The sequence below is a fragment of the Bipolaris sorokiniana genome (assembly GCF_000338995.1).
Source record: "Bipolaris sorokiniana ND90Pr unplaced genomic scaffold COCSAscaffold_4, whole genome shotgun sequence".
Classification (NCBI taxonomy): Eukaryota; Fungi; Ascomycota; class Dothideomycetes; order Pleosporales; family Pleosporaceae; genus Bipolaris; species Bipolaris sorokiniana.
The window spans coordinates 1165798-1189387 of record NW_006911898.1 but is presented as its reverse complement, the minus strand read 5'-3'; the positions used below and the strand labels follow the sequence as shown (position 1 = coordinate 1189387).

Genomic DNA, 23590 nt, shown 5'->3' with positions numbered 1-23590 from the left:
CATTTGGATTTGCAGCAGAAGAAACACATTAGCATGACAGCACAGAGGTGCGCGGATATGAGCTTAAGCTTCGAATATTTTCTATGAGCAATTTTTGTCGTCACAGTGTGAGATGACAATAAGCACACATGCATGCTTCTTTGAAAATTGCCTGGCTATTTTGGTGTCCTTGTTCACGATGCACGAGATGGTCTAACACGAAACTTGCGTATTGGCGTATCGCTGTGGTCTATAAACACCGCCCAATGCTTTCGTCCTTGATGCTAGCTATACAAGACTGGTGGCGTCCTCACTTTACAAACACAAATGATGCCCACTATCATATACACATAATCGTACACGTCGTACATGCCCGAGGTAGCTTCCTGGTTTGACCTAGAAGTCACACCTGCCATCCTTCCACCCAGTCCGCCATCTCTCTTCCCACCTCTTGCAATCAAATGTCTCCTTGCCCAACTTCTCATTGACTGCATTATGCGCCTCACACATCCACTCACCGAACTCGCTGCGGTTACTGACCCTCGGCGTGTTCTTTTGCATCCACCTTTGGAAATCTTCGGCGCACACCCAGCACGGGTATAACTTGCCAAAGGTGGAGAGGAACGACCTGGTTTCCGACTGTAGTTGAGGAGACGGGTTGGTCGGATATGTGGCGGTTATCGAATGGAGAAGTGTCCACGAAGAGCGACCGAGTGCTTCCACATCCGGTGGGCAGTCAGCGGGCATTGTGGGGGTAGTTTTGGAAGTTGTGGTGGTCGCGGTGGATTGTGTGCGCTTCGTGGGCATTTTGCCCGACATCGCGAATAGAGAAGCTACATCGTTGCAGGTGCGACATCTACAGCGTAGGCAAACTAGGTGTTAGCATTCACTTCTTCGCACATACACACGCGACAAAGGGCTATGGCGATTGCAAGGCTTGTGTATTGCCCGGCGCAATTGTTCAGCGGTACACACGTAGGTACAGAGAGAAAGACAGAAAGAAGGTACTTACGGCTTGCCGTCTGGGCCGAGTATGATGCCATTCGCCAGTTTCTTGTAACCAGGCCTTCCCTCTATATCCTTCGCCTCGCTCGTGTCCGGATTATCCTGCGCCATTGTCTTTCTCTTCTCCAAGTATCTTTTCTTGCGTTGAGCACAGCACAAATGTGGCAGCGTTAGGTCGGGCGATTTCTAAGCCCTTCCATCATTGTCGGAGCCTCGGAGTTAAGAGCGTCATGGCGGCAGCAAGGCTGATCCTTGCTCTTGGTTTCGCTTCCGCTTCCGCTTTCCAGGGACGTGACGCGATGCAACATTTTAGGAACTTAACCTGCTCATACGTTGATTGGTAGAAACATACATGTAGTGCACCACGTGCTGCCAATCTCATAATTGCTCACGCGCTTTCATTATTTTCTGCCTGTTCACAATGGACGTCCCGGTAGCTGCTAATGTACTGGGGACTATGGGAGCGGTACGTGAACCATTCTCATGGAAGGACAAGTATACTTATTAGTGTAGGTCTGTTGGTCTATTCAGGTGTGTGTAGTATATAGCTACATATCTTCTTTCCCATCTCATACCCAATAGTAATGCTGAGTATCTCATAGTTGATACCTCAAATTGTCGTAAACTACAGACGACACAATGCAACCGGACTGCAGCCCACAATGATGATGTTGTGGGCTTGGGCTGGTGTTCCCCTGGGCGTTTATAACATCGCTGAAGACTATAATATTGCTTTGCGCATCCAGCCTCAGATTCTCACTGTGCTGAGCCTCGTTACGTGGATCCAGTGCTATTATTACGAGAAGGTGACTCGAGGAGATTACTAAATTTTAATGCACGAGTGAAACTGACACCCTGCAGAACTGGTCTGTTTTGAGTTCACTTGCGGTAGTCGTCCCCATAGCTAGTCTTATGGGTGGAGTGCAAACTGGCCTCATCTTCGCCATACGACATGCTCAGCGCCAGGACCTGCAATGGCCTAGTATTCTCATGGCAGTTGCTTCGGCTGCTTTGCTTGCAGCTGGTGTTATGCGGCACTACATTGACATCTACCTCTTTCGGACTGTTCGAGGAATCTCGTTCATCTTTGTAGCTATCGATGCTCTAGGCGATGTCTTCTCATTAGTGTCCGTCTTGTTCCAACCTACACTTGACGTTCTAGGGATTGTGATTTATGGCACAGAATTGACCCTCTGGATTGGCATCTTTGCTTGCGGAGCTTATTACAACCTCTCGCCTTGGATTGTCTCACAGACAAACGGCCGGGGGAGAAGTCATGCTGTATGCGATGAAAGCGCTCGTCCTGCCGCAAATCTGAACACAGGTGAAGATGGAGCAGCAGTCGCATCTGGTATTGCGCTCCACAATCTACCTTCTAGCACGTCAGTCTTCAGAACGCCGTCGGGCAATATCGACGTCATGTCACAGTGAAGGAGGATTGCATCACACGGGACACAAATGGGCCACATACCGCGCAAGATTTCATAGGTTAGGTGGACTTCAGGTCCTTGGAATTGTCCGTTTGTTTTTTTGTTAAGCGTTTGGTAGTGATTGCAAGCTGGCTCCTGGCTCCTTCCAAGACAGACGCTCTCACCTCTCCCCACTCTCCCCACCCATACACTGCGCTCCCATTGCTCAGACCGACTACTATCAGCACATTTGTTCGCGTTACAGTCTGAGCGAAGAGCTTCATCGCGTCACCAAAGCTTCAAAACATATCGTTTGAATGTAAGTAATCACTCCTTGCTGCTCCTTTTGCTCCACCTGCCTTGATTTCTGTCCGACCAACCACAGCGCGAGTATTTCTCCGCCATACTCACAAGACGCAGCAACACTCCAGATATCGCTACTAAGACTTCAGCAATGATTTCCATCATGATGGCCAAGGCCACGTCGCTGGATTGCCAATCGGATGCTCCGTCAGCGCCCAATCCCACTCCAGTCACCGAGCCTGTCGGCACTCCGTTTGCCAGTGGGCCCGTCGATCCTCCACCAGAGATGGACTACGCCGCCGTTGCTAAGATTCTTGCTCCTATCCAGGAGTCGCTCAACGAAGCCGCCGAGGAGGCCGGTTATCCCTCCCCTCCCATCAACACACCTGTAGTCGGTTCCCCGGAGCCCTCCATCATCTACCGCAACCCTAAGACTCGCGGCCGCGGCTTTAGTGCCATCGGCGATAGACTCGCTCAGTTGAAGCTCGACAACCGCAAGCTACGTCAGCATGAAGGAGATGCGGGATCAGTCAACTATTCTCCCGAGCCTTCGGTCGCCGAAGATGAGGAGGCCGACATTGCCAGCGTTTCTGAGGCAGTGAGCGATAGCGGCAAGAACAGATACGCTCGTAGGGCTCTTGCTCCGATCAGTGTGACCGAGGGCACAGTGCCTATTGCCCTGGGCTCTCCTGCCGCCAACCCACGTATCGCTGAGTACTTGAGTTTCACCTCGGATGATTTGCCTACAAGCTCGGTTGCCCCTTGCTTTCCCTCTACCCTGATGGAGATGGGCACATCTTATATCGAGCCGGCGGTTCATGGTGGCAGCGACAGCTTGAGGAGCGAAGGCGTCACGGAAAAGAGCAACTGGGCTGAGGAGCTCGAGGACGCCGTCAACCGCGCTTTCTTGCGCCTTGAGCAGCTAGCAGCTGATGAGGTCAAGATGGATGCTAGCAAGACCTTTGAGGAGTACTACATTGCTCGGCTTGAGCGCCTGCTTGGTAGCGACAAGCGAGCAGTTCCTGTCCTTGTTCAGAAGGCCGACAAGGCAGGCAAGGTCAACAAAGCCAACAAGTAGGCAAGGCCTTGTGTACAGCATCTCCATCTTGTTTCTCTACATGAATGGTGCTCCTGGCAGGGGGATTGATAATGGGTTATGATTCATGGTATGGGAACTGGGGTTTTTGTATGAATGCGGTGCATTCGGATCATCATAGTGGGCGGCATCAGGGCAGTGTTCTATACCCCATTACACGGTTTGCTTTTTTTACAATTTCACACGGATTATCTGTACAAAACGGCGCCTTGGTAGCAGACCTGGCTCAGGAGTAATGATGCTTGCTTTTTCTTAAACTTTGGCCAAAGTACAATATCATGCATGTGACGTGACACTGATAGCGATGAGGCCTGCTAAGCACGCGATTGTCTAAAGAGAGCGATAGTACCATCCGTTCCTCACGCCAAGACCCTGCAGGATAGCCACTGTAGCCAGCGTCACGGCGGTTGGCTTGTCGTTGGATTTCCAATAAGCCGCGCCAGCGGCAGCCAAGAGCCCTGTCAAGATGGCAGCAATGCTCTTGTCATATATGTCGTACACTCCAACCTGAGACCATTTGTAATTGAGGATGCCTTGAGAAAAGTAGGATTATCAGTACGTTGATTCTCCACTCTCCATTGGTATCGCTTAATGTTATTTGATAAGAAAAGAAAAGAAAAGAAAAATACTTACTCATGATCACAAAGAATCCACTGCCTTCGTACCAGCCAATCTTGGAGGCGCCCCGAAGCACGAGCGGAAGCGTATTCATGGTTGGATGTTTGAATTGATCGAGGCCTTTCATCTGTAATCACGGCCGGAGAGAAGACATCAGATACTTGCTCGTACAATACTATTTCTGGTCCAAGGGCAAGGTTGTATTTACCGTGTGGCCTAGGGCTAGCACGCCGTAGGCTGCACTAGTCGCGAGCAGGAGTGGGTGCGATTGCGAGGTTACCGATGCCATTGTTGCGATTGACAATGCACAATTCTCGGTTTCGGTTGCTCGAGCTAGCAAGGCAATGTGCTATCGAGATGCTGTGAGGTCTGGGGTTTCTGACTTGTGATGGGGGAGGGGAAAGTGTTGCACAATTGTGTCGACGTGATGATGAAGCCGAGGTTACCTAGCGTGGACTAGTACCTATGTACGCATGGTTCCCCCACTTTTCCTCGTATTCCAGCTGCGCTGTGAGGATCTAGAGACGTGCTGATATCTTTTCTGTAACGCAATATAGTCTTTGATAAGTCTGTTGGTTGGCTTCCATAACATACAAATGAATCAAAGTAAACAGAGCGGCATGCACCGTTTCCCTCTTTCTTCGGCTCGTGCAAATTTATCATTTGCCGCTTCATCACCATATGCTCAACATGCTGCTTCAAGCACTGCCCTGTCCCTTGCGCTTGTCGGTTTCCTCTCCCGATGATGTATCATATATCTCTTTTCCCTTTGCCCGAGAATTCTCATCGTGCTGGCTCTTGCTTGGTATGGAAGGCAGGATGCCACTGGCAATAGCATCGAGATCTGAAGGCATGCATGTAGCTGGTGAGTCGTACGGTCCTGCACCGCCTTTCTCTGAGTCCAGACTGCCGACCTTCTTCTCGGCCCAAGCTAGGGCGTCGTCAACAGCAGTCTTGGCACCCTGAATCACTTCAGCGAGGAGGGTCGAAGCTCTCGAGGCATCGTCATCAGTGTCGTGTGTGCTGCGTACGGTGTCTTGTGAGGGCGAAGGTGAGTGTGTGACCGTAGTCGGAACATGGTTTGGGGTCTCTTGAGGCAGCAACTGACCAGTCAGATTAGCATTGTGTTTCGAGGAGGCGCTTATAACATACCTGCTCTCTACCAGACAAGCCAGTTGACGCTGGCTGTCTGTTTTCCTGATCTACCAATGCTTTGGCAGCCTCCAGTGCTTCTGGCCTCATCGTCTTGGATGCAAAGGCTTCGACTGCTTCGGACTTCATGTGCGGCGGCGTAGATTGTTCACGCTGTACAGGTCTTGTCAGGTGCTTGCTTGAGAGAGTGGTTGGCTGCGTGGAATTCCTTTTTGTAGGTCAGTTGCATAGGCGTGGGTAGAGCTTTGAGGATCCGATGAAGTGATGGTCTGTACATTAGCAGTAGCAGCAGAGGTAGTGGTAGCGGTAGCTCGTCTGTCGCTGTTTTGTTTGCGAGGCAGTGGCTCAAGTGTTCTTTCCTTTACCGCCAGCATGGTGACGAACTTGTCTGTGTAACACAAACAACGACAACATGATGAGCAGTACAGGCTTCTTGGATGGGAAAGGAGAAGAAAATTACTGAAGGAGGAGGAGAGGTCGCATATGCCCCATGAGATGCAGTTTGGGTCTGTGGCTGCATCCATGTGGTAGGGATGGACTTGCTCCTTGTGGGCGTAAGAGATGGTAGGCTGTTCAGCCACTGCCCCGATACAGGAAGGGATTTCCATAACCAGACAATGAGCCTGTACTTGCAGCACCATCTATTGTACATTACGAAGGCATATATCTAAAAGCAATTTTCTGGTTGGAGGGAGGCAACAATGTCGAAGGGCTTGTCTGGGTTTGCTGTCTCGGCATTGGATCTCAACAGTCATGTAGATTGCCGTTTTTTGGGGGCTTACACGGCACCGTGGCTAAAGTTTTCTAGTGCCGAAACGCTCGCTCGGATACCGTGTTCCCTCGCAACAGGGCAGCGTCTGCCGCTACTCTAGGCAAGACAGTAATCATATCCATACTTTGGCATGACCTCCACGCCGTGACCCTTGGCCGTACTCGACAGAAGCGTCCTCTGGGGGACATGCAAGTATGGGCTCTAGTCCATCGGATCATTATCGGTCTTGTACATGTTATTGCGTGACGCTACCTACATGGCCGTCAGAGTCAGGCACACCCACCCACCGGCTATTCTCCACCAAGGTCCAAGGGCCATGAGTATCTACTTGACTATGTCTACGACGCAACCTTCCGTCCCCCCACGGCGTTCTACACCGAGAAGATGGTGGTACACATACACTATACGAATACCCAAGGCATGCTCCACCAAGGGCCGCATTTCGGGAGGGTTCAGGCGCTCGATGCGCAGATCAGGATTGCTGACCCAGCGCGAGGCTTGTCCGGATCAAGGTCGCACATACCACCCGGTCATCTGAACTCCAGGCTAGGCTATGCCAAAGGAAGCAACACTGCGTCTGGCCTCGGCGGCACTAAGCATCAGGTTGCCAGTGTTGCAGGTCCGGAGGTGGATGCGCCGGAATGAGGAATGCCATGGAGGGTGTATCATGTCCGTGACTACGAGTATGGATGGATGGACGGATGGCCAAGTCAGTAGTACAGTAGATGGGATGGACACTTAGTTGGTGCATCCCAGCCAGGCGCCGTTTGACGGCTCTTACAGGCACAGGGCGGGCCCGAGGCGGTCATGGCAATATGAGGGGCGCTCCGATATGAGGAGGAGCTGCACCGAAGCTCTGTCGTGCCTATCAGACGGAGAGCAGAGGTTCGCGTCGAATTCGAGTGGCTTGGGGGCAATATGGAAATGCTGTCGACCATGTCGGGGCCGGGCGTGAATGATCAGGAGACGCAGTTTATGCAGGTCCACACTGCCACTGTTGGGTCATGGTCATGGTCATGGTCATGGCCGTCGGTGTTGGACCCTCTTTGCCAAGCGTGTAGCCGTCGCCTTCGCCTCGTCGTTGGCCACCGTGCCCATGGAGCGGCCGGCTGGGTGCGTCGTGAGCAGCGCTGGCGGGCTGCTGCCATGCCAGCCTTGGTGTTCGCTTCCCACCACTACCACCACCACAGCACCAGCTAAGCAGCAAATGACTGTGAACGGCTCCGTGCTTCCTGCACCCTTCTCTGTAAGCAGCCGATTAGCACACCCCCCTCATGCCTGCCAACCGCGCCCGCTGTGGGGAGGCGACGATACACGGTGCGCTTCCGCTGACGACTCGCCATCCTGGTCTGGGAGCATCCTCTGCCGCTGCTGTTATTGATTGTCTGAGCCGAACGTGGAGTACTTGACGCCCCTTGTCATCCCCGCATTTGCGCCGCTCATCTCGCGAGCCATGTTTTGCACCTGTGTAAAGCTAGACGGACGCGAGATTGGGTGTGGTTACTTATAATCGCTGCTGGCCCGGCCCTTTCCTGTCTTTGTTACACTACTACCTTGCTGCCGCCAGCCAGCCTGCCTACTGCCTACTGCCTACTGCCTACTACATACCAAGTACAACCCCTCCCCTTGCCTCTCCCCCATCCTACCCGTACCGCCTACCTGTCAAGTACGTAGTCTCGATATCGTGGCTGGACGCCCCAGCCCCAAAGTGTAGGACTACCCCCCGGCCATTGTCCACTCGTCCACCAATCATGGCCGCAATCACTCCTTCTCCAGAGATCAGCCCCGTGTCAGCGGCCACCACCAATGGAGGCTTTCCCCGTGACGCCTTCTGCCTCAATCTCTCCACTCTGCCAGACGCCAACAGCTTCGTGCTTAAATCCACTCTAAGATCTCCTCATCTCCTCGAGTCCCCCAATGGCTTGTTCTCGGGGAGCGGTAGTGTAAACGGTACCTTCAAGAAGCGACCCCGCAACATGTCACAATCCTCTGGTACCGACCGGGAAATGTCCAATGACACCACCCCGCCCGCACAGTCAAATGGTATCGCGCCCACCAGCAACGGTACCAACAGTGCCAGCACAGAGCCCCGCCCAACAAACAAGAAGCGCCCAAGTACCGACACAATAGACTATCCGCGGCGGCGCGCGACCATTGCGGTACATCAGCCACTTTGCTTTCATCTTGTCCCACAACCTCCCTCTGGCCCAGAAACTGACATCAACTAGTGTGAGATATGTCGGTCACGCAAGTCGCGATGTGATGGAACCAGGCCAAAGTGCAGGCTTTGTACAGAGCTCAACGCAGAATGCATCTACCGCGAACCCGGCATCAAGCTTGACGCAGGCGACAAGCTGATTCTGGAACACTTGAACCGCATCGAAGGCCTGCTCCAATCCGGTCTTACCAGTAACTTCTCTCTCTCTTCACACTCGCCCGCAGCCAGCAACTCGACCAGCGAAGATTTTCTCGCCCGCAGTACCGGCAATATACCCCATCTCGGCATGGTTCAGCCGATCAACGGCATCGGCACATGGACCAACCATCCTTCAAATATCTCGACCATGCCAAAGACCCATAATACTGCCGCGCTTAATCTGCTGTCGTCGCCAATGATCCGCGAGCTCGTTTCTCGTCAGTATGACGCCAAGATCCTTCTCCAGCTCGAGATGACTAGGGAATCGGTAAGCCTCGGAGCCAGTCGCGGGCTAGATCTCTCCAATACGGGCGCATACGTTCAAGCATATTTCGAGAGAGTCAACGTCTTCTACGCCGTTGTCAACCCCTATACCTGGAGTGCCCACTACCAGACTGCCCTCAGCCATGGATTCCGGGATGGCCCTGAAAGCTGCATAGTGCTCCTGGTGCTTGCGCTTGGTCATGCTGCAAGCACAGGCAGCATCACACAGCAGAATCCGGAGAAGGATCCTCCGGGCTTGGCGTACTTTGCTGCAGCCTGGAGCTTGCTACCCACCGTTATGACAAGGAACAACATGGTTGCAGCACAATGTCAGATCCTAGCCGCAGCATACTTGGTCTACCTTGTGCGTCCAGTCGAGGCGTGGAACGTGTTGTCGGGCGCGAGCATGAAGCTTCAGCTCTTGTTGAGCGCGCCTGGTCGCGTGTCGCCTGCCGAAGAAGAGCTGGGCAAGAGGGTGTATTGGAATGCAGTCATGATCGAGAGCGATCTGTTGGCAGAGCTTGATCTTCCTCACTCTGGTATAGCACAGTTTGAAGAAGGCTTCTCACTTCCAACCGGTTTTGAAGACTTGGGAACCGACGCTGTTGGTCGCGATGAACTCTGGTATTTCCTCGCCGAGATCGCTCTCCGGAGACTGCTCAACCGCGTAAGCTCTATGCTCTACATCCGAACGACGCCATATTCGAAAGGTCCAGCTGCTACCTCGATTGCGCAACTAGACCCGCTGGTCGTGGAACTAGACTACCAATTGAACCAGTGGTATGCTGGATTACCGCCAGCCATGCAATTCCCACTCGACAGAGTGCCACTGCAGAACCCTGTCCAGACCGTACTGAGACTACGCTACTTTGCATGCCGCACAATCATCTTCCGACCCTATGTGCTTCTTGTGTTACAAGACGAATCTCTTGCAATGGATTCAAGTGTGCAGGATAACTGCCACAAGTGCCTTGAAGCATGCGTTCGTCAACTCGAATACATCACCGCGCATCATGCTGGACATTTGCCTTATTTGTTCCAAGGCGCTCTTTCGTGAGTTCGCTATCCAAGCCATGCGTGCGTATGCTAACCATGCTTTAGTATCATCTCGCAAACACTACTCATCATGGGTGCAACCATGACACCTTCTTTATCGCAGCTTCTTCCGCCACCTGCGACAATGGATGACATCATAAACAACGTTGTTCTAGAGATGGAGCGCTACGCGCATCTTGCACCCAGTCTTCGTCTCTCTGCTGAGATCATACGTGAAGCCGAGGGAAAGCGACAGATGTGGCTACGAACAGCAGGACTCAAATTTGAAGTTTGAGTGACTTGAATCATGGTAGTTGCCAAACATCATGCAAGGCACCATCTGGCGCCTTGTGACTGCCGGGCAGAACGGCTCCTACAGGACTAGGGGCAATGTCCATTATCGACTCCGCTGCAAGATTTGCCTTCCATTTTTGGTGAGCTCCGCGTACATATGCATTAGGAAGTCCTCACTCCACGCGACGTTGGCTATCATATACGAGACAAGAGCGGGGTAGTCGGACCAACCCAGTTCTGAGGTCAAGCACAGACCTGCACATCCGGCGTCCTGTGTCGGTACCTACATATTCCATCACTTACCTATTGTATGTATATGGTCCGCACAGACGACGATCGGCCTTGGAATTTTTGCAGCATCCTAAGTTCTGCCTTTTGCATTTGTCATGATTGGTGAATCCAGTCGTGGCGTGGCATCTGGGGCGACTTTGCAAGGCGAGCCCAAGATTGCAAGCACAATGAAAGTGCTTGGCAAAAGACAACCAGCCAAGGAAAAGGATGCATGCTCCGGAAGAGCCGCATCCTAATGGAGAAGGTTACCCAATTACCTATACCCCCCATGGCAAAGAAAGACCGGATAATCAGCGAATAAATCAAAGTGATGAATTGAAAGGACGTTCTGTGGAGACTAGAATGTATACTAGCCATACGAATTCGGCCCCGCCACGGGACGTTGGCCTGAGCCGCTGGCCATTGCCAGTTCCAGGATGATGAGCGTGAAAGAAGATTTCTTATGGTGGCCCAGCACAAAGCTTTGCCAATTAGAAACAATGCCCATGCCCCATGTCAACCTTTTGCATCTAGCTCTGACCATGTTCTCGGCAGTGTTTGTGACGTGCCTTTGTACATACATGCTACTGGACTTACCTAGCCCTGGCCTTGTGCATAACACCCTAACACGGCAACACATACATGGCGTACGCGCGCGCACACGGCACAATCCTGAACACCCACACATATCCATACCCACACGCACAAAACAGTGACTAACGCAAGTCCCCCGCACAAGTGCAATATATATCATGCAGCACGGTACCGGGGTACGCAACCCCCCTGCACGCCCGACACTTTGTGAGCTTAAACGCCTTTACCCGCATGCCTAGCTTTCGGGCCTTCTGGAAAATGGGTGGAAAGTTCTTTGAACCCTTCGAGAAACCGGTCTCTAGTACACAGTAAGATGACGCTGAGCAGAGGTCTTGAGGGTGTGTAGGAGGGGGTCGCGTGGCAGGTGGGAAGGGAGCTGTCATCAGCTCTTCGTCTGAGATATTAGTACTGTCACTATTGGCTCATAGTCTTTAGCTGATAGGCACTGGGGCTTAGCCGGACTAACGCTGCGCAGCCTTCACCGATGGCCTCAATGGATGTACCTATGTATGTACAACCCACCAGTACATTTTGTGCAAGTCCATAACTATCGTGTACACACAATGCACATCAGCAGGAGGCAAAACAGCCACAAGCAACAGATCATCGCACAGCGAGATTGTATTCAGTTACGTGCCGAGGTATCCGCAATAGCAATCGTCGCTTAATGCCATATGGATAGTAGTATGCCACTAGGATTCGGAGCTTAGGCTAGTCAGCCTCCAGGTATTGAAGACCGGCTTCTGCAACTCACGGGATATGACGATGTCAAACTTTAACCCGTATCTGCTGAAGAGGCCTTGCCTGACGCTTGAGTGCCTGCGTTACCATTGGTGATGTTTGGATTAAGACGACGCCACAGTCGGGTACACGGGAGCTCGTGCCGCCACCACTACCACTACCGGGTACTTGAAGTCTCAAGAGATGGAGCTGTGTTTCCTCATACCATTGCGGTGTTGCGGTCTGGTGGTACACGACTAGACGTCATCGCAGACCCGAGTAAGTGGATGTGGGTCCTGGAGAAGTTCCAGAAGCAGCATAGAATGCTCCTAGCCGTGAAGTATAAATTTCACCGACCATGTACAATTGCCATCGAGCGCTTGGGCTACGTTTTTGGCCCGTTCCCAGCCAAGCAAATCCCTCTTACAGAATACAAATCATGTCAGCCTAATACGCTCTTCCCCAGTCTATCCGCTCGCCATGTATCCACGCGTCATGATAAAACTTGTTTCAAGATTGTTGAATCCTTCATCGTTGTCATCTTGCGTTCGTACGAATAGGATTTTCTCAATCTCCGATCTTCCCTCGGGCTATATACGGTCCCCAGGTGACTTATGGGTTCATCAAATCTAGACCAGTTCGTATTGCTAGGTACACAACTATACCCTGTCCTTAAGTTTGGAGTGTTATCGTCCAAAGTCATCCGTAATATTAAGAGTTTCTCAACATTCCGCCTCTTTAAGGGGTTCATTGACCTTGTAGAACAATGAGCTACAAACGATTCATCACGTGAGCTTGACCGTACCTGCCGGCAAAGTAAATGCCGGCCGCACCTTGCTCGTAGTGTATTATCTGAAACACACGCACACGCGTTGACAAGTACCCTGTTCCATTTCTAATCATACCGAAAATGGTCCTGAGAGAGTGCTCATAATCGTCCGATAATCTATTGGCTGGGTGGATTTCGAGAGCGAAGGTAGATGGATTGGCACCAGTTGGGTTCTCGAGTTGCTCAAGATAGTTAGTGACATAACGAACCATGAAGTCACGAAACACGAGTTACACGAGAGATATCATCGATCACATGACAAGGTGATTCAAGAGGAAGAAAGTCGCCAAACGCTACCGAAAGCGCAGAAATGCCACTTCTCGACAATATTTTGACTTGAAGACAAGGTGATTGGTACAGACTTGACGCTACTCGGCTTGTGCGTTAGCGTAGCTGGACCCACTAAAATTTCTTTGCAACTTGGGTGTCTGCGCGCGACAAAACACAACCACGACTGCATCTTCAACACCATGGCCGTCGACAACTCACTCGAGTCGCTCCTCGCGACTCTCACGACATCTATTCAATCTGCTACCGAAGCGCTGCCCAATGACGATATAGTGCCACCAAAGGAAGGAATCTCCCTGCTGGACGTAAAGAATGAGCTGCTTCTGAGCTACCTGCAAAACCTGGTTTTCCTTATCCTCCTAAAACTGAGATCACAAAAAAGCAACCAGAAAGAGGCGGGTCTCCACCCTCAGGATGAAGTCGTTCAAAAGCTTGTTGAACTGAGGATCTACCTGGAAAAGGGCGTTCGTCCCCTCGAAAGCCGTCTGAAATACCAAATCGACAAGATTTTGAGGACAGCAGATGATGCCACTCGTCGCATTACCCAGGCTCCTACAAGTTTGGCTTCAAGACCCAAGAAGATAAAGACAGACACGGGATCCGATTCAGATGTGAGCGATGCCGAATCAGCTGGGTCTGCACAGACGGAAGAAGATGAAGACGAGATGGCATACGGCCCCCGACGTGCCCAAGTCACACGCCAAAAGACGGAAGCCAGTCAGGAACACGCACGTGAATCTGCAAAAGACGGCATCTATCGGCCCCCCAAGATCACACCCATGGCCATGCCGACTCCAGAAGGTCGCGAAGCGCGACGAGAGCGCCGTCCAGGAAAATCAGCTACTCTGGATGAATTCATTGCTACCGAGCTCTCTACTGCTCCCATTGCTGAGCCCAGTATTGGTTCTACCATTACACAGGGCGGCCGGCACACCAAATCCGAGCGTGAGCGCCGCGAAGAGAATGAAAGACGCGAATACGAAGAAGCAAACTTTACTCGCTTAGCTCCAGATAGCAAAAAGGAGGCTGCTAGGAAAAAGGCCCGGCAGCAGCACGATGGTGGTTTCGGAGGCGAGGAATGGAGAAGTTTGGGCGCGGGCATTGACCGTATTGAACGACTTACGCAGAAGAAGGGGGGTAATTTGGGAAGCTTGGAGAGGAGCAGGAAGAGGCCTGTTGGTGATGGTCCAAGGGGCTCGGGATCCGCTGCCGGAGACGCGTTTGAGAAGAGGAGGAAGATTGTTGGAAGATATAGGTAAGACTACAGGGAGCACTTGTAAATCAAGATGAAGAATTGCCAATCCTGGAATATTTCAACCAAAAGATGCTTGCCAACCAATGAACACCATGACCAATCTGCGTCATACATGACTTCGAACTTGCCAACTACGTATCCACCCGGTTCTGAGAAGCTTTGTTCACAGCCAACAAGAGATGAAGCAGAGTTCAAAACAGAAAAAACCCTTGATCAATGAGCCGAGAACCGTATAATTTCATGATTAATAACGACTCAATGCTTCTCGTCTCGTAAGGAGCATCTACAGATAGTCCTCTGATAATGCTCATCATCGACATGCCTTTGACGCCTATGCTATGAGTTCTGCAATGCTCATCCTTCCCAGTACCAAATCGATGCTCGCCATAAAGAAAACTCCATGGAAGACAGATGAAAAGCCAATGCGGCCAGGCGAAGCTCTTACGCCAAATACCTATACGAGTCCACCTGCGCGCCCTCTATGCGCTCAAGGTATTCACGCTCAATAAGCGACTCAATACGCTTCTTGACCATGTTGACCTCAGGTTTGAACTGCCCAACGAGTTGGCTGAGCGTCTCTGACATGAGTTGTTGATGCGATAGTTCTTTACGTTGCCTAAGAAAGCCGGTTAGCGTACGATACAATAGGTGGCACAATAAAGTACGTACTTCATAATTCGCACAACAGCAGCCTCGATACAGAAACCTCGCGAATCATCATTCTTCTTTTCTGTTTCTCGTCGCTCGCGATCACTCTCAACCTTGTTTCCTCCACTAACGACGCCGACTTTGATCTTGACGAACTTGCCTTGAAAACCTTCATTGAAGAAGAAGCGATCAGTGGGCTTCACGTCTTTGGACATAGGCTCCTTTACTAGAATGCGCGTCTTTGGCGCTACAGCAAGCGACTGAAGGTTTCGGATCAAGTCACTAGGTGGTATGTTGGTCCGCGCTTGGATCTCCTCAAAAGTGATGTGTTGATTTGGAGCGAGATCGTTGAACAAGAGCAGGATAACCATGCCGTATGTTGACACGTTGAGCTCGTGACGACGCTCCTTGAACGAGCCATCCTTTTGCGGTACTTTGGGGAAAACAGCCTTGATGTCTGCCGAACCCATGTTGGCTAACCAGGTAAGTTGTCGACCAGAGTGCTTCTGGCTGTAGAACTTCTCAAATCCACGCTTGAGCTTGTCAACAACGGCAGGGTAATTGCACCGTGGCCGCTGATCTTCTTCGTCGGCAGCTGCGCCACCCATTGTCTCGAGAGGCCATGTCATGCTTGTGAGCACGTTGATGGATAGCTCGATTCGCTTTGGGTCCTTGTCGCCCAATCCTTCAACATGTTTCTTGAAGCCAGCAGTTAGCTCTTCGGAAATAGTCATGTCCTTGAACATGGCCTCTAGCTTCAGCGTAAAGTTGTTGCCGAGCTCAATCTTCATCTTTGAAATCATCTGCTTTTCGACTTCGTTGCTGATCGACTTGTTCATCAACAATCGTCGGCATAGATGCTTCTTGTAGTAGCGCTCGAAGAGATCCTTGTCTTGAACATATCGCAGCAGTATAATGGCCTTTTCTAAGACCGCATCAATCTCAGACTCAGTCTTGCCCTTAATACCCTTTTTCATGTTCTCATCGATGAAGAGGGAGATATACTCTGATGAGCGTGGGAAGGTTGGAGAGTTGATGAAGTCGGTGAAACTCTGCGTTTGCGCCTGCTGCAACAATGGATCGGACTCAAAAGACTCTCGCCAGATTTTGTCGAACCTGTCTTTAAGTGCAAGGACATCCTCAACCCACTTGATTGCAGCGACTGTCTGCTGGTTCATACTCTTTTCTTGTATAGGACCCTTGGCCTTGTCAGCAGGATCGGCGACGGGCACAACAGCAGGCGCCTGCGACGCGGCGATTGCATCCTTGTTGATATCCGAGCCCATATCCACGATGCGCTGCTGAATGGCGCGAGTGATTTCCATCTTCTTGTCGTCTACACGCCTGTTTAGGTCGTAGATGAGATTTAGCTCTTCAAGCCTATGATTGTCAATCATGAAGCGCACGCCACTCTCCATTTCGACAAGCTCGTGTATGCGGTTCTTGATCAACTCGTCCTCCACCACCTTCTGAATCTTGGGTCCAGTGCTCTCTAGCAATGTCTGCTTGCAGCGCTCGTCTTCCTCGTAAATTCTACGTCGCGCATGTTTGCAATATGCACCCGCATGGCAGTCGCGTAGCAATAGTTCCGATTCGCCCCGGTAAAAAGTGCTGCTTGTCTCCAAGTACTCCTTCTCGAATGAAGTGTTGTATAACCGTTGTTCTTCGGATTCTATGTCAGCCTCGTGCAAGCCTTCCAGCATCCATACACAGGATTTGATAAGTTGCTTGTCAATGACGTCGTCATCGCGCTCCATCTGGATTTGGTCAAGGATGATGTAGCTTAGCAGGCCGAGAATAGTGCGAGCGTCGGTTGGAGATACTGGTGAATTTAGAATCTCGTCGCGAAATAGAACCATAGCAGCGTTGTAGATGGAAGGTCGGCGGTGGTCGGCACAATAGACACGATCCTTTGTCACATGTGTTAGCTTGTGTTGCCTCTTTAAATGATATGAAGAGGGTCCGGCCTCACCATATACATGAGCACGTCTGCCAGCATGCTTGTGCAGATTTGATGGTCACTCCATGCCTGCCGTAGTCCCTTTAGAAACTTTTCACCAGCGACACGTCGCTCGTTGGGCGTAGTTCCACCCATACTTTGCGGATTTACGAGGAGGTTTGGGGATATTAATTGCTGGATAGTGTTGCGGACCTCGGTGCTCAGCCAGTTGCTCTCGAATTCGTGGACCTTATTGTATAGATTTTCGCCTTTCTTCTTCAGAACAATACGGTAGGCGTGGCGGTACAACTCCTCGTATGACAGCTTAGAGGCATTTTTTGTGTGTATTTCGCGAAAGGCGGCCTCGATGGTGCCCCATGTGTTCTCGAAATCAATTTCGTCGCCATGTAGACCCTATGAGCGTGATATGGTCAGTGTGGGGCGGCAAGGGCGAGTGCGCAAAACTTACCCTTCGTGGGGGTCTTATCCGCTGCCTGCCCCTTCCTGCAATCATGTTTGGTAGTGCCTCGAGGGTAGAGTGGGATGTTCAAAAGCACAAGGTCTTGGTGCGGTTGAGAGCGGAGCAAGGTCGTGGTGGCTGCAAGGCTTGGTGTGTGGGGAGAGGTCGGGAAACAAGGGCGCGTATGTTCAACAGAGCACCAGCATGCTCGTGCGCCGCAAAGAAACAATGAATCGGAAAAGAATGGCTGGAGAGGTGCGCAAGGGCGTGAGAGATGAGGGATGAGGTCAGGTAAGAGTCCCCGCTGAATGGCCGCGGCTGTCATCGTCATTGCTTGGCGGTCGATCAACTTTAATCATTCTTTTGTCCGCGGGCATGACCCGCTGTCTCCAACTCCACACCCAAACAGCCGCCATGCGCTCCTCACCATCTTTACTGCGCGCTTTCGCCCGAAGTGCCGTACTTCGGACAAGACCAAACGTTACTGCTGGTTGCATCCCAGCGCCCGCAAAGCGCTTCCTGCACACACGGCAATCACTCACTGCCCTCCGCCCAGCGCCCGCACCATTGCGAGCGCCAGTGCCCTCCACTGTCCGCTTCGAGTCAAACACGGCCGCTCCCACGTCCACCACTGCCCCAGACTCACGGTTAGAACGCGACCAAGTCCCCTCATACGAGCTCACCTTCACCTGCAATGTCTGCAAGACACGCTCGTCGCACCGATTATCAAAGCAGGGCTACCATCATGGAACAGTCCTAATCCAGTGTCCAGGCTGTAAGAACAGACATTTGATCAGCGACCATCTCAAGGTACCCTTACCATGAGCTTTCTACTCAGATACACACGCTCATTGCATATAGGTGTTTTCAGACAAGTCCCTTACCATCGAGGATCTCATGCGCGAAAAGGGAAGCCTAATCAAGAAAGGCTCTCTGAGTGCTGAGGGCGACGTCGAGTTCTGGGACGACGGCACTTCTACGCCTCGCTCCGCACATTTTCACGCCGACTCTATGCCCAAAGGTGATAATCGCCTGTCACAACTGCCAGACCCACCCAAACCCCCACAGGAATGAACGCCATGCTCCCCACATCAACTAGTCCGCCGGCTAGCTCACCTGCACCATGGTGTAATCGCCAGCACTCCATATTATACTGTTTGAGTAATTATGACTTGACTTTTTTTATCTCTGTTTGCTATATAGTGTATCAGATCAATTATCTTAGAAAAGAATAGCAGGCCAGACCCTAACCTACCAGAATTGAGTATTAAAAAATAACTTTGCAATTAAAGTATACAGTAATAGAATTTAGGTAATTGTTAGTAAGATCTTATTTTAAACTCTAAAAAATAGTTTAGTAATACTACTAAAAATATACCTCTATTAGATACGATAACTAAATTATAGTCGCGATAAAGGTAGTAGAATAGCGAACTACGGTTGTAATAAGATAGTAGCATAACGAACTATAGTTACAATTGTTAGAGATCTAAGCTAATCAGCTGATCTCTGGCATAATCCGAGTGCTCGGCATCACACCTAGATTCTTCAATCAATCGATCCCTAAACCAATTTATCTATCTATTGCGTCTATAGCCACATAATCTACTACTAGATAGATTCTTCTAGAATCTAGTACAGCTAATATATATAGTAGTAGAATAGCTAGTAGATAGAAACAAGAGCAGATTACCAGAGCAGACAATAAGAACAGATCAGATCAATCTAATTCTTTAATCTCTCTCCCCTAGTATTATTTCTTTTCTACCTAGAACCTATCGATTCGCTACCTCTGAGTGTATCGCTAGACAAGTAGACAACTCTACCTCTGAGCTAGCTATTGAACAAGTAGCACCCTCCTTATTTCAACAACAATAAGGACACGCAGTGTAGCGCAGCTCAGCGATGCCTACAAATTCACCATATTGTCAGTCTATCTCTCCCATCTTATCTCTTTCATCTCTCTCATCTCTCTCATCTCTCTCATCTCTCTCATCTCTCTCATCTCTCTCATCTCTCTCATCTCTCTCATCTCTCTCATCTCTCTCATCTCTCTCATCTCTCTCATCTCTCTCATCTTATCTTAACTACGAATCAATTTCAACTCTATCTTGAATCACCCGGTACGATGATACGGCTTTTCTCCTAGTTACGATCTTAGCGGCGGCCCTCTAGTACTAAGCCGAACCTATCCTAAAAGCTATAAATCCTAGTAGAGCTCTCTTCTGCTAGAATTTATAGCTTTTTACTCTTCTCCGCCTTAGTATATACTATAAGATCTATAAGTATAGGTATTTATCTAGTTAAAATCCAATAGATCTATACTAAAATAGTAGTGTAGATCTCTTCTTAATATTAATATTAGTAGATTAGAAAGTAGTAATACTACTCTAATCTACTACATATATAGATGCGCTTATAGTTTTCAGGGGCTACGCCCGTGTGTATAGCTTAGTTAGGTCAAATAAATCGAGTATATCTACGCAACTGTAACGGCGCAGGCAAGACTACTCGGATCAGTATCGGCAGTAGTGTCACTCAGAGGCATATGGGAGTGCGTGGGACGTCAAACAAGCCTTGATTCGAATAGACACCTATAAGCCTTGTACGAAAGGATATCAAAAACCTATCGAGCTACTATGGAGAACGGATGGGGTTTTATATCAGCAGATCTTCCCTAGGCTAGTTCGTGCCCATGTTCGGATCCCTTTCGGATGTTGGTTCGGTAGGTACTCGAACCGTTACAGCAACTACCTTGACTTCAAGACAAGCTTAAAGTCTTGTTACTGCCTTTTTGGCAAAATAGTCGACGTAAGTAGTTATACTTTCGGCTCAAAGAGCCCGCCTATTACAATAGTATGTACATATATAAAGTAAGTATATACATAGTTAATAGATTATATTAATAGACTTAGGAAGAATACTTATAAGTAGCTAAAAGATATCATACATAGATAGTATTTTAAAGGCTATTTCTATACTAAATATTGTAAAGAAGTAAAAGAAGTTTAGGAAATTATTATAGAGTAAGGAGAGCTAAGTATAGATAAGTACAACGCTATATTTTATCTAGAAGCATCTAAGGGTAGTTAGTAGAGATAAGGCGGAGAAAGTTAAATAATATGTCTTAGGTGGTAGATTAGACGTGTCGTTCGAATTAGCGCGTGACGGTGTTAAAAGGTAGAGCTAAGGATAGGTGCGCGTGGTTGCTGTTTTGATTATCTGCTTTACTTACTAGTCTTAACAAATCTCGGAATTTTTTCTCTCAAACAAATCCATCTCAGAAGACCGAAGCTGAGTAATTATATATAGCTAATCTACTTTTATAGTAGTTGCTCCCATTGTATTAGATCTTAGTCGTTAGAACGATCTATTTTTCAGAATCACTCCGTAGAGGCATGCGCTAGCCTGTACCCAAGGAAACAGACACCACCTCCCTAAAAGAAAAGAATTCACGCAGGGTATCATATCAGCAAGCGTTCGTCCTTCCCATTACCATAACGCCTGATTCCAATGCTTTTGAAACAGAAGAGAGACCGATTTCTTTCCCGCAATATACCTGGATGCTAGGGGTGTGGACCCGGGCGCAGAGTTAGTTCATCGTCGTGCTGTCGCCGGAACTATCGATTTCTCCTTTGGCATCTTCTTGTCATCGCCAAGCTTACCAATGGAGCTCTCTGTGTGCATGTGAGGCGCCACCTCGACTAGCCATTCTGGACTGATAGGCAGAACGGCTCGTGCATAAGTCTTGGACGACTCTACAATCTCAAAATACACTATCCACTTTGGACGATTCTCGATCAAACTTGAGGATGGGTGTATGAATATGGTCATCCCGCTGTTGGAAATCGCACGATAACTCAATCCGTCGCGTGCTAGCCTGGCAGCGTTGATGAAATAAGCCGATGTTATGCACTTACGGATAGCAATATGATTCGTGCTACCACAGCTGGAAGATGGTACCTCGACACGATCGCAGAGCTTGGTCAACTGATCCCGCACGTCGCGAGCTCGATTGAGGCATCTCCACTGTAGAAAGTTCTCGGTCGCCCACCGACTGTCAAAGCCACTGTCCTCAAATTGGTCCCATATATTGAGAAACGTCATGAAGTCACCGCCTTCTTTGCTGCTGAAGCGGGCTCGAGCAGCATCTGCCGCCACTCTTTTGTCTTTTGGCCGGAGGAAGAGTGAGGCTGACTCTCCCAACACACTGACAATCGACAGTATCTCCTCGCGACAGCCGTACTTCTCCGATGCAAGTATAGCTTTGGAAAGTTTGATGTCAAGTGGCAATTCTGCCATTCGTCGGCCGAGTCGAGTCAATTTTCCTGTAGAGTCCAAAGCTCCCAGTGCGTACAGATTTTCCAGAGACTTGATGAGAGATGTGCTTGATGGAGGATCCAGGAACTCAAATTCAAGCAGATTGTCGATACCCAAAGCCTTTAATGTCAAGACGACACCGTCAAGGTTTGCGCGCAGTAGCTCGGGCTCAGTAGTTTCGCTGAGCTCATTGTAGAAGGCGTGTTTTGTATACAGGCGGTAGCAATATCCCTCGCTTGTGCGTCCAGCACGTCCAGCCCGCTGGTTGGCGCTTGCACGAGAAATAGGGCTAACGATCAGCGAGCTGATGCCATTCGACGATATGTAATTACTCTGCTTGCTATAGCCCGAATCAATGACATGGCGAATGCCGTCTATAGTTAGCGATGTCTCAGCAATGTCGGTAGAAATAACCAGCTTTCTAGCATTGGGTGGCGTAGGCTCAAAGACCTTGGCTTGTGCATCTGGCGGAAGCGCACTGTACAGCGGACAAACAATCAGTTCTTTAGCCCGCCCGCCCAGCTTCTTCATGGTTGTTTCTATGTTCTCCACGGCAGCTTGAATCTCTTCCTCTCCGGTAAGGAACATGAGGATGTCCCCCGGAAGCTCTGCAGCCAAGTGGATTTGGAGAGCAGATGTGATGCCGGCGCTAAGGTAGTTGGCTTCTGGAGCGCTCGTGTAGAGAATATTAATCGGGAAGGTTCTGCCTTCGACATAAAACGTAGGTGCATCGTCGAAATACTTTGAGAATTTGGAGGCGTTGATCGTGGCAGAAAGGACCAGCAGCTTGAACTCTGGCCTGGCACGACAAACTTCACGACACAGACAGAGCAGAAGATCCGAAGCGATTGATCTCTCGTGTGCCTCGTCGATCATCACCACAGAGTAGTTTGACAACAAGGGATCGGTCATAGCCTCACGTAGAAGTACACCATCCGTAGCGAACTTGACAATGGTCTTGTCGCTTGTCTTGTCGTCAAAACGGACACTGTAGCCAACTTCGTGGCCTAGCTTGCATCCATACTCTTCTGCAACACGCTTAGCCACGCTCATGGCTGCTACTCGTCTGGGCTGCGTGATTGCAATCGATCCAGTCTTTGTGTAGCCAGCCTCGGCCGCGAATTGAGGGATTTGCGTCGTCTTTCCCGATCCAGTGTCACCGACTACGACAAGTGTTTGATACTTAGAGACGGCATCGAGTATTTCCTCACGGTACTTGTAAACAGGCAGACTTTTGCGAACTTCATCAATAGTCTTGGCCCGCTTTTCTGCCGAGTCGAGTTGGGCTTGGAGAGCCTGTTTAGCGGGATCGATGCGACTCGAAATGTCTTGTTGGAACTGAATCTGATTCGAAGTATCGAAAACAAACTCGTAGTCGTCCTCCTGCACGCGCTCGGCTTTCTTGGTCTGGCTTTTGATCTTGTTCATCTGGTCTTCCTCCCACTGCTGATATTCCGACTTAAAGTGACTCGCTTCGTCACGACGGTTGAGCACTTCGGCCTTGTTCGAGAAGTCGGCATCGGGGATCATGAACCCATCGCGGTGCTCATCAATGGCGTTCCTTGCCTCGGCCAACCTCAGAGTCTCTTTGTTCTTTGCAAACTCTTTGCGCTCCCTCTCTGATAGCCTGGATCCTAGTCTCTCTTCCTCCTCTGCTTCATCGGCGACTTGGCGGCGGAGGATGGCGAGCTGTTGCGCCTCTCGTTCGGCAAGGTACTTTTGTCGCGACGCGAGGCGGAGCGCGCTGACGTCTTGATCACCGGTCTTGCGGCGTTTTGGATCCATGATGGGCGATTGGTGTATATGTGTTTGTTTGTAAGGAGGTGATGGACAGCGAACGAAGCTCTCTACAAAATGTTGAAGCTCGGACCAATTGGCGGGAGAACAGTGGAAGCCGAGTCGCGCTAAGGGCCTGTTCGGTTGC

The 23590-nt window shown here is 50.1% G+C and overlaps 11 protein-coding genes across 11 annotated transcripts; 5 read left to right on the top strand and 6 right to left on the bottom strand.

Moving 5' to 3' along the window:
- Positions 1-375: 375 nt before the first annotated feature.
- On the bottom strand, positions 376-1095 carry COCSADRAFT_158569 (uncharacterized protein; the record flags this gene model as incomplete). Its single annotated transcript, XM_007699767.1, has 2 exons — positions 376-835; positions 992-1095. The coding sequence occupies 2 exons, from the start codon at positions 1093-1095 to the stop codon at positions 376-378; spliced, it is 564 nt and encodes a 187-aa protein (XP_007697957.1).
- A 310-nt stretch (positions 1096-1405) lies between these two features.
- COCSADRAFT_188797 (uncharacterized protein) lies at positions 1406-3774 on the top strand (the record flags this gene model as incomplete). Its single annotated transcript, XM_007699766.1, has 7 exons — positions 1406-1450; positions 1498-1515; positions 1587-1790; positions 1846-2366; positions 2413-2504; positions 2624-2712; positions 2779-3774. 7 exons carry the CDS (start codon positions 1406-1408, stop codon positions 3772-3774), a joined length of 1965 nt encoding a protein of 654 aa, XP_007697956.1.
- Positions 3749-4812, bottom strand: COCSADRAFT_34984 (uncharacterized protein). The gene is made up of 3 exons (XM_007699357.1): positions 4619-4812; positions 4426-4537; positions 3749-4325 (listed from the first exon to the last, which is right to left on the bottom strand). Exons 1-3 carry the CDS (start codon positions 4697-4699, stop codon positions 4123-4125), a joined length of 396 nt encoding a protein of 131 aa, XP_007697547.1. The 5' UTR covers positions 4700-4812; the 3' UTR covers positions 3749-4122.
- A 143-nt stretch (positions 4813-4955) lies between these two features.
- Positions 4956-6145, bottom strand: COCSADRAFT_138071 (uncharacterized protein). Its single transcript, XM_007699765.1, has 2 exons — positions 5563-6145; positions 4956-5513 (listed from the first exon to the last, which is right to left on the bottom strand). Exons 1-2 carry the CDS (start codon positions 5689-5691, stop codon positions 5109-5111), a joined length of 534 nt encoding a protein of 177 aa, XP_007697955.1. The 5' UTR covers positions 5692-6145; the 3' UTR covers positions 4956-5108.
- Positions 6146-6899: 754 nt separating this feature from the next.
- On the bottom strand, positions 6900-7187 carry COCSADRAFT_298506 (uncharacterized protein). Its single transcript, XM_007699764.1, has one exon. It carries the CDS (start codon positions 7083-7085, stop codon positions 6927-6929), a length of 159 nt encoding a protein of 52 aa, XP_007697954.1. The 5' UTR covers positions 7086-7187; the 3' UTR covers positions 6900-6926.
- Positions 7188-7900, top strand: COCSADRAFT_298507 (uncharacterized protein). The gene has a single exon (XM_007699763.1). The coding sequence runs from the start codon at positions 7290-7292 to the stop codon at positions 7713-7715; it is 426 nt and encodes a 141-aa protein (XP_007697953.1). The 5' UTR covers positions 7188-7289; the 3' UTR covers positions 7716-7900.
- A 185-nt stretch (positions 7901-8085) lies between these two features.
- Positions 8086-10344, top strand: COCSADRAFT_84232 (uncharacterized protein; the record flags this gene model as incomplete). Its single annotated transcript, XM_007699762.1, has 3 exons — positions 8086-8493; positions 8563-10067; positions 10116-10344. 3 exons carry the CDS (start codon positions 8086-8088, stop codon positions 10342-10344), a joined length of 2142 nt encoding a protein of 713 aa, XP_007697952.1.
- A 2868-nt stretch (positions 10345-13212) lies between these two features.
- Positions 13213-14522, top strand: COCSADRAFT_298488 (uncharacterized protein). The gene has a single exon (XM_007699761.1). It carries the CDS (start codon positions 13227-13229, stop codon positions 14301-14303), a length of 1077 nt encoding a protein of 358 aa, XP_007697951.1. The 5' UTR covers positions 13213-13226; the 3' UTR covers positions 14304-14522.
- A 218-nt stretch (positions 14523-14740) lies between these two features.
- On the bottom strand, positions 14741-17400 carry COCSADRAFT_85448 (uncharacterized protein; the record flags this gene model as incomplete). Its single annotated transcript, XM_007699760.1, has 4 exons — positions 14741-14915; positions 14969-16857; positions 16920-17300; positions 17356-17400. 4 exons carry the CDS (start codon positions 17398-17400, stop codon positions 14741-14743), a joined length of 2490 nt encoding a protein of 829 aa, XP_007697950.1.
- Positions 17401-17735: 335 nt separating this feature from the next.
- COCSADRAFT_112859 (uncharacterized protein) lies at positions 17736-18919 on the top strand. Its single transcript, XM_007699759.1, has 2 exons — positions 17736-18156; positions 18208-18919. The coding sequence occupies exons 1-2, from the start codon at positions 17761-17763 to the stop codon at positions 18418-18420; spliced, it is 609 nt and encodes a 202-aa protein (XP_007697949.1). The 5' UTR covers positions 17736-17760; the 3' UTR covers positions 18421-18919.
- A 2024-nt stretch (positions 18920-20943) lies between these two features.
- On the bottom strand, positions 20944-23476 carry COCSADRAFT_138056 (uncharacterized protein; the record flags this gene model as incomplete). The annotated part of the gene is made up of 2 exons (XM_007699758.1): positions 22850-23476; positions 20944-22465 (listed from the first exon to the last, which is right to left on the bottom strand). The coding sequence occupies exons 1-2, from the start codon at positions 23449-23451 to the stop codon at positions 20944-20946; spliced, it is 2124 nt and encodes a 707-aa protein (XP_007697948.1). The 5' UTR covers positions 23452-23476.
- Positions 23477-23590: the final 114 nt, after the last annotated feature.